Raw genomic sequence first — 13,253 nt, 5'->3', positions numbered from 1 at the left:
TTTCCCAAAAGTTATAAATATTTCGATTTTGGAAAAGAAGTTCTGTAGTTCGCCAAGATGTCGAAGAAGAAGGTCCCTTACGTATTGGTTGTATCGAGTAAGATGTGGAGACGGCGGTTTGAAAGCTGACAGAAGAAGCACGAGGAAGGGCATCCCTTACATAATAATAATGACCGTATGGCATTGGTGGCCGGGAGACCCCTCGCGGGGCGTTTCGGCCTCCGCTCCCCAAGTTCTTTAACGCCACTACGGCGGCTTGCGAGTGAATGAGGATGAAATGATGATGAAGGACACACAACACCCAGTCATCTCGAGACAGAGAAAATCCCTGACCCCGCCGGGAATCTAACCCGGGACCCCGTGCGCGGGAAGCGAGAACGCTACCGCAAGATCACGAGCCGCAGACATCCCTTACCTGAGGGATCGCTACTCAAGCTACCTGGCGAAGGGTAAGTGTGGCAAATGTCCGGCGTGGCAAATGTCGGGCAATCGACCGACCTGCCCATGTCTACGCCGCAAACTACGCCGGCCGGTGGGCAGGCACGCCGTCCCGCGGCGGCTGAGGCGGCAGAGCCGGAGGCGCGGCCTCTGCTGCCCCCACCGCCCGCCCCCGCCGCCGCCGCGGCCGCCATGCGCGCTCCGGCCGGCCGGCCAGTCGCGCGGCGCACGGCTCGCGGTCCGCAGCCCAGCGTAGCGCCCGCTCCGCGTCGCCAGTCGCCGCCGCTGACGGCAGGGTCCGCGGCGGACACCGCTACACGCGCACCCGCGGCCTTCCGGGAGTCCACTCTGCTCTGCGCCGCGACCTTTCTCCGACCGCTAGTGCGCGTGGGAGAGTCCGAGGCGCGTTCGCGACGCTGCGGTCGGCGACCGCATGGCGCGCAACGACAGCTGGTCCACAAACCGAACGCAGGAGGAGGGCGACGAGGAGCTGTCCCTGGACCCGACGTACGCGGCGCTGGAGGGCGTCGTCGCCGTGTCGGCGCTGCTGGGCAACGGCGTCGTGCTGGTCGCGTTCGCGCGCGAGCGCCGCCTCCGCCGCCGCACCAACTACTACATCGCGTCGCTCGCCGTCGCCGACCTGCTCGTCGGGCTGCTAGGTAGGCGCTGCTCCCTGCCCCGCTGCACTTCCCGGAACCGACCGTCGGCTCTTGTGTCGTTCCGTGCTACCGTGCTGAATTTTCCAGTCCCGTACAGAACTCCGACATCGCGTGTGAGCGAATGCGTGCGAGTAAAGGAAGAATGGTTACTCTTTCAAGGTATTCAGTAGACAGGTTCATAAAGTCATTTAGTGGCCACTCGCTAATGGTTACAATCACATCATTAACGATTTACATCTACACCTACATCAACATGGATACTCTGCAAATCACATTCAAGTGCCTGGCAGAGGGTTCATCGAACCACCTTCACAATTCTCTTTTATTCCAGTCTCGTGTAGCGCGCGGAAACAATGAACACTTATATCTTTCCGTACGAGCTCTTGGTTCAAATGGCTCGGAGCACTATGAGACTTAACTTCTGAGGTCATCAGTCCCCTAGAGCTTAGAACTACTTAAACCTAACTAACACACACATCCATGCCCGAGGCAGGATTCGAACCTGCGACCGTAGCGGTCGCGCGGTTCCAGACTGTAGCGCCCAGAACCGCTCGGCCACACCGGCCGGCCGTACGAGCTCTGATTTCCCTCATTCGTCCAGGAGACTCAGAGAGCCATAGACACGGGTTCCCAGGTAGATGCCGTGTTTCTTGACTTCCGCAAGGCGTTCGAAACAGTTCCCCGCAGTCGTCTAATGAACAAAGTAAGAGCATATGGACTGTCAGACCAATTCTGTGATTGGATTGAAGAGTTCCTAGGTAACAGAACGCAGCATGGCATTCTCAATGGAGAGAAGTCTTCCGAAGTAAGACTGATCACAGATGTGCCACAGGGGAGTGTCGTAGGACCGTTGCTATTCACAATGTGTATAAATGACTTTGTGGATAACATCGGAAGTTCAATGAGGATTTTTGCGGATGATGCTGTAGAATATCGAGAGGTTGTAACAATGGAAAATTGTACTGAAATGCAGGAGGATCTGAAACGAATTGACGCATGGTGCAGGGAATGGCAACTGAATCTCAATGTAGACCAGTGTAATGTGCTGCGAATACATAGAAAGAAAGATCCTTTATCATTTAGCTACAAAATAGCAGGTCAGCAACTGGAAGCAGTTAATTCTATAAATTATCTCGGAGTAGGCATTAGGAGTGATTTAAAATGGAATGATCATATAAAGTTGATCGTCGGTAAAGCAGATGCCAGACTGAGATTCATTGGAAGAATCCTAAGGAAATGCAATCCGAAAACAAAGGAAGTAGGTTACAGTAGGCTTGTTCGCCCACTGCTTGAATATTGCTCACCAGTGTGGGATCCGTACCAGATATGGTTGATAGAAGGGATAGAGAAGATCCAACGGAGAGCAGCGCGCTTCCTTACAGGCTCATTTAGTAATCGCAAAAACGTTACGGAGATGATAGATAAATTCCAGTGGAAGACTCTGCAGGAGAGACGCTCAGTAGCTCGGTACGGGCTTTTGTTGAAGTTTCGAGAACATACCTTTACCGAGGAGTCAAGCAGTATATATCTCGCGAAGAGACCATGAGGATAAAATCAGAGAGATTAGAGCCCACACAGAGGCATACCGACAATCTTTCTTTCTGCGAACAATACGAGACTGAAATAGAAGGGAGAACCGATGGAGGTACTCAAAGTGGCCTCCGCCACACACCGTCAGGTGGCTTGCGGAGTATGGATGTAGATGTAGATGTAGATGTAGGTGTAGCTCGTGGTGATCGTGTCAACAAAATTTTCGCATTCGGAGTAGAAAGTTGGTGATTGGAATTTCGTGGAAAGATTATGTCGCAACGAAAAACGGCTTTCTTATAACGATTTCCAGCCCAAATCCTGTATCATTTCTGTGACACTCTCTCCCACATTTCGCGATAATACAAAACGTGCTGCCTTTCTTTCAACTTTTTCGATGTACTCCGTCAGTCTTATCTGGTAAGGATCCCACACCGCGCAGCAGTAATCAAAAAGAGGACGGACAAGCGTAGTGTAGGCAGTCTCCTTAGTAGGTCTGTTACATTTTCTATGTGTCCTGCCAATAAAGCGCAGTCTTTGGTTAGCCTTCCCCACAACATTTTCTATGTGTTCTTTGCAATTTAAGTTGTTCGTAATTATAATACCTAGGTATTAGACTGATTTGTCGTGTAACCGAAGATTAACGAGTCCCTTTCAGCATTCATGCGGATGACCTCAGACTTTTCGTTATTTAGGGTCAACTGCCACTTTTCGCACCATTCAGATATTCTTTTTAAATCGTTTTGGAATTTGTTTCGATCTTCTAATGACTTTATTAGTCGATAAACGACAACGTCATCTGCAAACAACCGAATACGGCTGCTCAGATTGTATCCAAAATCGTTTATATAGAGAAGGAACAGCAAAGGGCCTATAACACTACCTTGGGGAACGCCAGAAATAACTCCTGTTTTACTCGATGACTTTTCGTCAATTACTACGAACTGTGACCTCTCTGACAGGAAATCACAAATCCAGTCACATAACTGTGACTATATTCCATAAGCACGTAAATTCACTAAGAGCCGCTTGTGTAGTACACTGTCAAAAGCCTTCCGGAAATCCAGGAGTACGGAATCGATCTGAAATCCCTTGTCAATAGCACTCAGCCCTTCATGTGAATAAAGAGCTGCACGTAATGTGAAGGTAAAGTAAAGCCTCTCGGTTTGACTTCTACTGGAGTGGAACTGACACATCCGTGCCTTCTTCTCACCTTTCAACTGATTCTGAGACTAATACGATGGAATGAAATAGAAATTTACAGATCTCAGCTGCACACAGGCATTGCATTACTGGAACGGCGACTTGTGAAAATTTATGCCAGACCGGGAGTCGGACCCAGATGCTCTACTTCTCTAGAACGGCGAGCTTAACTGCCTCAGCCCCTCGAGAACGCTTCCCGCCTCCCCCAAATCCCCACATGCCGCACACCACACATGTCGTGCCCTCCGTCCGTTATCCCCTACTTGCTCGCCGCTATTCAGCTGAGTTTCGCAAGGTTACTTACGGAATGAATGCATCCGCGCGAAAAGTATCATTTCGCCGTCATGGCGCATATGTATGTGGTGTCTGTTTTTTCGGACATGTCCGAGAGAACAAACGCTGCACTTATATATATGTTATACGATGGAGAGTTTAAAGTCCGATATTTACATCCTTTGGCGAATTTTGCGTTATGGGCCTTGGGCTGTGATTCAAGGTGTATTTCAGAGTCTAACGTTCCGACTTCTAAAGCTGCAGATATCATCAGAAATTATAAAGACATAGATAGCAGTTTGAAATTTAACGAAGGCCGTCATGTCGAATTTGTTTAATATTGAAAATGCTATACAGCCTCTGATCATGTCTCCAGACTTATAAGGCGAAACGCTAGGCACAGAAATATACACTGGGACACGATCTAATACCCACAATTCCGTCTCACTACTTTTATAAACAGTATATTTTGCTGCTTCAGTCACATTTAATAACAATGTTTAGTTTGGAGAGACGCAATTTGGCATCACGCTGTTAGGACCGAGATTATTATTACACACCAACTGTGAAAAATATGTAATATATTTTAAGACAACATGTTTCCAGATTATATTATCCCATTATCATTTCTTAAATGTAATACGTCTTTGGGCACAATCAAAATAATAAGCAAGCACCAAATATGCATTGTCAAACACATGACACTCCTTCTTGTAGATCTCACGCTGTCGCATAAAGCTTAAGGAGTAGGACGGGACACATAATTGAACTCTGTGGGACTCCATCAGAGACAACTGTGTTCTAAAAATCATTGTGGACCCTCTTTCTCTCCCAGTTTACGTCTTTATCAAGGGTAGGGGTGGTGCGAGACGCCACTACGAGAAGCACAAGGAAGAACGTTGTGTGCTGGACAACGTATGTTTACTGGTTGCTTATCATTTTCGACTGTGTTTAAGGGGAATTAATTTAAACACCTTGCTAGTGGGAGAATATAATGTTGTGAAACATATTCGACAATTGATGCGCAGTAATCTCCGCAGTGATTCCTGATACAGTAGTACAATTGCTTCACAACAGATGATATCATGCTCTTACTACAGAATACTCTTAGCGATATTACGGGAAAATACAGAGTTTCTCAAAAAGCTTCACACGATTCCACATGGAGTAACTTAATCATCGAATTTAAATATTTACCTTGATAGGACTTGAAGTTGTTGTGTATGCAGTTGGGGGTAGTTCTCTGGTCTCTCTCTAGCACAGATAGCTCGCTCGTTCATCACCCAATGTGAGAGTCGAGACGGCAATAACACGACAACGAAAGGTATTTTGCGTCCTCCGCCTCAATAGGTACTTTGCAGATACAGTACCAGAAAAATTTCTAGAACCGATTGGATGTCGAAGCAGTCCTTTGTAGTGTGACACTTACGAACTTTAAATATTACTAAAAGCCTCGTATTAAGTTTGCTATCATAATGATATTGTTAAAAATTATACCCAATACTGATAGGTCGTTAGTAATGGTCACAAGATGTTATTTGAACTTCTTTCTTGGATTACACTCATCGGGGTGTAGTCCATCATCAAATGATCGAAGTACGAAGTTGATGACAAAATTGGCACTACCAGCTTGTCATTGTGGATTTTTACGTGTGATGTTGTTTGCGTTTAAAAAATTTTCTCGTCAGCTTCATATTTCCATCATCTGATAATTCGCTGCGCCAGAAAAGCATAATACAATAAAGAGTTGAACTAACATCTTGTGGTTGTTACTAGTGACCGATCAGGATTGGTTATAATTTTTATAACGTACGAATTTTTTTGCCACTTCACTATTTTTGATGAGATTCTTGGGGAGGAGGCTTGCTTGTTTTCCCAACATACTTCCAATTTTATCACTTATTCCACCACAGCGTGTGCGCATTTTGATGTGACAATGTATCTGCAAGAAACTTCATTTACGACAACTGTCGTTCCGTAATACTCTAAAAGTGTGCAAACCAGAAAGAATAGCATTCTACAAAGAACGTTCAGTGTGTGAAGCAGGCCTATCAATTGCACGCCATTCCTTCATTCTGCGTGTACGATTTATGTTTGTGTTACTATATGCCGTCGTTGGGTACGATGAGTGCGTGTGTAGTCTAGTAGTCGTGCGGTTGTTGATAAGAGGAAGGTCGTTAGAGAATCCCTTGTTGACACACACCCTAGTCCTGTTCAAAAGCACCAAGGAGGCCGTGAGTTGAGTGTGCTCTCTGGCGTTGCATCTCCTCAGTCCATGGGATACTCCTATAAATCTATAATTAAACTCTAGATAGTATCGGAAATTATAATGATCAGGAACTTTATGACAACATCTCTTCTTCCTGAATGGTAACTTACTACCACATTGTCTACCACTGAACAGGTTAAACTATCCTCGTATTTTGCATTCATTACTTGGCAGTTCACGCTGCTTAGGTGTCGGCTGCCCAGTTAACCCCCAACTTCTCTTAAGAGTTTGTGCTTTGATGAATGCTACACTGTGATCCAAGTACGTCCATTTGATGGACTATGCTGTATAAACATTTTGAAATACTGCACAGTCGAAAGCTCACAATAATTAATGGAAAACATTATTTTATTTTAATCCAACCAGCGGCAGTCATTGTGGCAAAGAACTATCATTCAGACAATTTGTTGTGGTTATGAAGTCTATTACAATTAAAGTGGTTCGTCTTTCTTGGAATTGAATTGTAGCGTGTAACATGTGGGTATGTAACTTAATTATATCGGTGCATCAGAAATGTCGTAATAGAGTTTCGAATTCGGGCAGTTGGTCCACACATTGGGCTCCCTCTCCTTCAGTATAACAGTACCAGAACACACAAGAACGCTGCGGCATCTGGAACAATCCCATGCCTTGGGTTCACTGTCGTCAACCATCCTCCACACAGCCCCGACTTGGACCCATCCGATTTTCATCTGTATACAGAACTTAAAGAACACCTTCGAGGACTTCACTTTGACAGTGATCATGCGGTGCAAGCACAGGTGAGGTTGTGGCTCCGCCAACAATCTCAAACATTCTACAGTGGCTGTATCTACAAACTGGTCTCTCGTTGGGAGAAATGTGATCGTCGTCAGGGGGACTGTGTTGAGAAAAAATTTGTAGACGTGGAGAATAAGCACACAGAATGTTAATAATGTTTGTTTTATTTAAAAATGCTTTAAGGGTTTTGACATAAAAAATTCAGAGGCATTACTTTTCAGCACGCCCTCGTAATTAACAACGTAGCGCTATTAAATAAATACGTTTTCTTTTAATTTCGAATAACCCTTTTGGAGCGTAAGAGAAATCAACATTGTTACTCCATCTTTGTTTTCGTCTACACTTTGCATTGGACCCACACTTCTTTTATTCTTCGAGAACAAGAAGAATCAAACCTCTCTTCTTGTGTCTGCTTTCTTCCAGCTCTTTATTCTTTTCTGTCCCGAAAGACCCGTTGTCTGTCTCTTATTTAAAAAGTGTTATGTTTCTTGTTTCGCCCTAGTCGTCTCCTACGTTTTCGATATTTCTTCCAACTCTTCTAAGTAATTTGTTTTTGGATTTGTAATTGTTCAGTAAGTCAAAGATTTGTTTAGTTATTCTGTCATTATTCACTTTGCATGTGGCATACGTGGCCATAAGATTTTAATCTCCTTTTTCTCATTTCATCTTTTACCTTGTAAGCTTTCCGATATATTCAGTATTTGACCTTAACCTGTATTCTCATTCACTGCTGCTTTTGAGGCCTAGTATTTTTCTTAGGATTAATCTTTCAACTTTTTCTAATTTTTAAAGCTCACCCTTCGTAGTCAGGTTAAGAGTTTCTGCTGCATGGAGTATTTCTGGTCCTACAACTGTTTCATAGTATTTGGATTTAGTGTTTCAAGATAAAGATGTTTTAGTATAGTTGTTTATTGTTATTTGACAGGTCCTCTCCATTTGATATATTCTATTCTCTGTTGCTGTCTTTTCCTTCAAGTTGTTTGATATCCATGCTCCTACATATTTAAAACAGTGTTTTTATTTATTGTAAGCTGTTGAGGCCTATTACTGATCTTTGTGAAGAACTGTGTTTCTTCAAGTGACGTGTGTAACCCTACTTTTGTTGATTCACGTTGTAGTTCTCAGTTTACGATTTGTTGTGAATTTTCAAGTGCGTCTGCAATAAGTGCCAATTCATCTGCAAATGTTAGAGCTAGACAATCTACAGTGATCTTGTTTGGCTTTTTTCCTACTTGTATACCCTTAGTATTAACGACTTTTCCACCATTCTCTAACCTCTTTCTCTAACGCACAATTAAAAAGTACGGGCGACAAGCCATCTTCTTGTCTTACTCCCATAGTTATTTCAAAATTTTCTCGCTGTTATCCATTAATTTTACTTTTGCTGTTGTATTGGTTAAGGAAGCTTTAATTATTTATGCTGCCTTGTTACATAGTCCAGACTCTTTTGAAACGTTGAGTGATATGTTTTTATCAATAGAATTGTATGCTGTTTTGAAATCTACAGTTGCCACGTATTTGAAGCGTCTATTCTTTATTATATACCATTGAAAAACCAATGTCCAGTAGCTGCCATAAACAATAAGATATGCATTCCGTTTTGCTTTCAATTTTTTTGGAAGTTTGTACCATTTGTAATTTAGTTACAGAGATGATATGTTAAATTTGTTGTGTGAAGTATTTTACATCCATGTAATTAATTTCAGTTATGTTTTGGATAATGCTATATTTTTATTAAATCCCCTAACTAAACTCTAAAATTTGGTAAACTTGCGTAGAAAAAATGCAGAAAGATAGTTTTACAGGGGGGAGGGGAGGCGGCAGCTTTGAAAGTTCTGCCAGGGGCTTAGGATCACTGGAGTACGGCTCTGTTTGGGAATACAGACCATCTCTCCATACCATTCGCACTACATATGAACTGCTTTTTCGCTTTTGGACTAGCTTTTTCTGGAAGACGGACCGAAACGTCTCTCTGATTTCGATTTGTACAACTCCCAGACGACGGACTTCAGCAAACTTCGCATCTGCTGCAGCTGAACCCCTAGGCTCGTAGCCCTTCGTACAGATTTTCCATTTACCGCATTCATGTTGAACTCTGTTCTGACACCTGTGTCAGGAGATAAAAAAGATGTAATCGTTAGGAAAACCAAGCTCATAATTTGAGCGACTAGTACCGACAAAAGCGTGGAAGCACTATTGCGAAAAATCGACGTACATATTTCTAGAGGACGTTTACGTACGCTGTGCTCTCACGCCGTTGGTGTTCCCCTTGTCAAGGAACCAAACGTGACAAACAGTGGATTTCATTCCTCCTCGAACGTAAGAGCACAACTCATTGATAACGTGGAAATTAGCTGACCTTCCCACAAGGTCACACGATCTATTACTTATTTTGCTTTGTGTACCACACATAAGGATCCACGCACCCTATGAAAATGTCCTCTTAATCTATACGTTGGCTACGATGTAATAAGTATATATTTCTACCAACACTGAAATTAAATCATAATCTCAACACTAGCTCTGTTACGCTTGTACTATAAGATATTGTTATACCTTATTTCACTGCCCATTCACTACTACATTATGAGTAGACCTAATATACACTCTCATTATGATATGCACTTGGATCATTCTTGATTTATTTCCTGAAGTGATTTAGTTCCCACGCCTATTTTGTATTAGTCACTCTAGCCATATGTTTTAGGTTACAAGCTTTGCTTAACCATATGGTGTTAAATATCAGAATTCATTCTTCAATTTAATGTTTCTTGAAGACGAAAGCACTTGAAAAAGAAGGGTTTGATTGATAAAGAATAGTGAATAGGTTTAGTAGCGAAGGTGGCATCTTCACCAGTAGCTCCTTCTTAAATTTACCGACGTTTGGACACCTATATTAATGAATATTTTCTGTTTCTATCGTGATGTGTGCACTGAAATGATGAAAAGTGTCGAAATTTCGCAGCCAATCTCTCCAGAATCTCTGGTGTTGAAATCAAAGGCCACAAACAGCAAACATAAAATTTAAATTCAGCATTCACACATTAAATCCTACTACACCAACACCGTTCGACCGCTTCCAACCTTACAAATAGATAATAGTGAGTTAAGCAATCCCCGTACCGATAAACGAGCGAAACTCTCTAAACCAATTAGGCACCAAGCCCTAGAGGAATTCCAATTACACTTTAAATCGAATACAATACGCTGTTAGACCGTTTTCAAACCGAGATTATCTAGCGTAATGACTAGTATCACGCGACTAGTACTGAACATTGGTGACACCCGTTTGTAAGAGGGGTGAAAGGCCGGATGCTCTGATATACGCGTCGGTATTTCTACGTTTTCCTGTTCCAGGGTTGTGAGTAACATTCTAAGCTCAGAAGTAATGATATTCGTGAACAAAAAAAAACTTCTTTTAGAGAATTAGCGCAGCTACAGGAAGCACAACCCTGTGGAACAACTCTTTATTGTTACACATAACATTTGCCAATAGGAGACAGGCAAACCGACGGTTTCTGTCTCTCAAATTTCCGAAATTTTTTCGATACATCACTTTGTCATCTGATAAAGGATATACAGAGAAAAAAGTTGACATATGAATGGTTGGCTTCAATAGTATTTGACTCATAGAATGTACACCCATGCTCACAAAATTAAGGATAATTGCAGAATGTGGTGCCACACATCGTGGAATTACACAAAACTGGCCCTAATAGGATAGGCACATTGGGAAAACACACGACACAGATCTATAAGTCCACGGTATTGGTGATAAGTTCAGAAAACCGTCCATAAACACATGTGCTACAAAACGCCACTGTTTCCTGCACATGTACCCCGACATCAGTATGGGATATGATAACCATGCTCATGTACACAGGCCTCACAACGGGTTGGCATACTCTGGATCAGGTGGTCGAGCAGCTGCTGGGGTATAGCCTCCCATTCTTGCACCAGTGCCTGTCGGAGCTCCTGAAGTGTCGTAGCGGTTTGAAGACGTGCAGCGATACGCCGACCGAGAGCATTCCAGACGTGCTCGATGGGGTTTAGGTCTGTAGAACAGGCGGGCCACTCCATTCCCCTGATATCTTCTTTTTCAAGGTACTCCTCCGCGATGGCAGCTCGGTGGGGCCGTGCTTTATCATCCATCAGGAGGATGGTGGGACCCACTGCACCCCTGTAAAGGCGGACATACTAGTGAAAATGACGTCCCGCTACACCTGGACAGTTCCTCTGTCAAAGACATGCAGGGGTGTACGGGCACCAATCATAATCTCACCCCACACATCAAACCACGACTCCATACAGGTCCCTTTGAAGGACATTAAAGGGTTGGTATCTGGTTCCTGGTTCACGCCAGAAGAAAACCCTGCAAGAATCACTGTTCGGACTATACCTGGACTCGTCAGTTAACATAATCTGGTACCACTGTTCCATTGACCATGTACTGTGATCTTGACACCAGGTTTTACGGGCTCTCCTGTGACCAGGGGTCAGTGGAATACACCTTGCAGGTCTCCGGGCGAATAAACAATGTCTGTTCAGTCGTCTGTAGACTGTGTGTCAGGAGACAACTGTTCCAGTGGCTGCGGTAAGGCCCCGAGCAAGGGTACCAGCAATACTCCGTGGCCGTCTGCGGGCGCTGATGGTCAGATGTTGGCCTTCTTGTGGTGTTGTACACTGTGGACGTCCCGTACTGTAGCACGTGGACATGTTTCCTGTCTGCTGGAATCGTTGCCATAATGTTGAGATCACACTTTGTGGCACACGGAGGGCCCGTTTTTCGACCTGGTGTGTTTGACCAGACTCCAGTCGCCCTAATATTCTACCCCTCGTGGCGTCATCAATTTGTGTTCTTTGAGTCATTTTCAACACACAGTCACCATTAGCACGTCTGAAAACGTCTGCACACTTACTCGCTGCACCGTACTCAGATATGCACCAACACACCTCTGCGTATGTGGACTGCTGCCAGCGCCACCGTGCGACGACCGCAGGTCAAATGCACCGCATGGTCATACCCCGAGGTGATTTAAACCCGCAAACCGCCCACCAGAGCGTTGTTTCACCATGTATCAGCATTATCCTTAGTTTATGAGCATGAGTGTATTACGTTATACTGCACCGAGGATACGCGTCAAAAAGAGAAACAGCATCAGACTTTCTCCAGCGAAACGCGCCAAGACCGTCAACTTTCGGATTACACAGTGTGGGCAAAATAAATCTGAACGGAAAATACTTCACACAGCTTAGGATAGACAATCCTACCTATGTCATCTGCCCTGGGTGTAGACGAATCAAGTTCGGTGGCCTGTTTTAAAATGCGTGAAATATTTTCTGTGTCAGTTTTATTTATCCATCTTGCATACACGGACTGAGTCACTAACTATTGCCACCTAGAATAACTCATAAAGTACGATAGTAGCTGAAAATTTTATGGGACGAATGTTGCATGGGACAACGGGAGCCATAATATGACGTTGGTTTTTTGTTGCTAGGTGGGGTCGTGTCAAATATATGAAGGTCGACTTTGTTTTTTTAAATGGGATGCTATAGTTTGGTACTTATTTTCTGATTGCGGCTATCGAGACGAATCCAATGATGTATAACAGTAAGGTCTTTTAAGATCAACGAAGGTCACAAAGGTGGCATGAACGTCCATTTACAGAAGGTGTTCTATGTGATGACCATTGGTATCAATGCGGTGCTGCAATCATCTTATCATGGATTGAGTGGTATTCCTTATCACATCGGCACTTATCGAAGCGCATGCTCTGACAATTCTCTCTCGCATATCTTCAGGTGTAGTTGGACCGTCTTTATAAACAATGTCTTTTACGAATCCCCACAAGAAAAATCCAGAGGCGTCAATTCTGGCGAACGAGCCGGTCACACGCTGTACACAGGAGCAGAAGCTGTGGTCAAACTGCACTCCAAACAGGTGAGATCACGTTCAACAGTACTGCTAGCCACGATGTCCTTAGAGAAGAGGTGAAGCGCCAGCGAGATATCAGCAGTATCAACACTTGTCAAGACTTTCTTCATGTTGCTCACAGCGCCGCAAACTGTCATTTTCGACCCGAAATGTGTAGGAATCAACATCCCAAGGGAAGCGGTGGTTT

General features: G+C 44.0%; 1 protein-coding gene across 1 annotated transcript; it reads left to right on the top strand.

Moving 5' to 3' along the window:
• Nucleotides 1-462: 462 nt before the first annotated feature.
• On the top strand, nucleotides 463-10,493 carry LOC124586805 (atherin-like). The gene is made up of 3 exons (XM_047131427.1): nucleotides 463-840; nucleotides 911-1,097; nucleotides 10,486-10,493. Exons 1-3 carry the CDS (start codon nucleotides 463-465, stop codon nucleotides 10,491-10,493), a joined length of 573 nt encoding a protein of 190 aa, XP_046987383.1.
• The last annotated feature ends 2,760 nt before the right edge of the window (nucleotides 10,494-13,253 follow it).

This window comes from Schistocerca americana, chromosome 1 (genome assembly GCF_021461395.2).
Source record: "Schistocerca americana isolate TAMUIC-IGC-003095 chromosome 1, iqSchAmer2.1, whole genome shotgun sequence".
Classification (NCBI taxonomy): Eukaryota; Metazoa; Arthropoda; class Insecta; order Orthoptera; family Acrididae; genus Schistocerca; species Schistocerca americana.
This window is presented reverse-complemented; position numbering and strand designations above follow the sequence as displayed.

Coding starts and splice junctions, on each gene's coding strand:
- LOC124586805 (XM_047131427.1), top strand. CDS start 463: ATGTCCGGCGTGGCAAATGTCGGGCAATCGACCGACCTGCCCATGTCT. Junction 841..910: donor TGCGCGTGGGAGAGTCCGAG/GCGCGTTCGCGA, acceptor AACCGAACGCAG/GAGGAGGGCGACGAGGAGCT.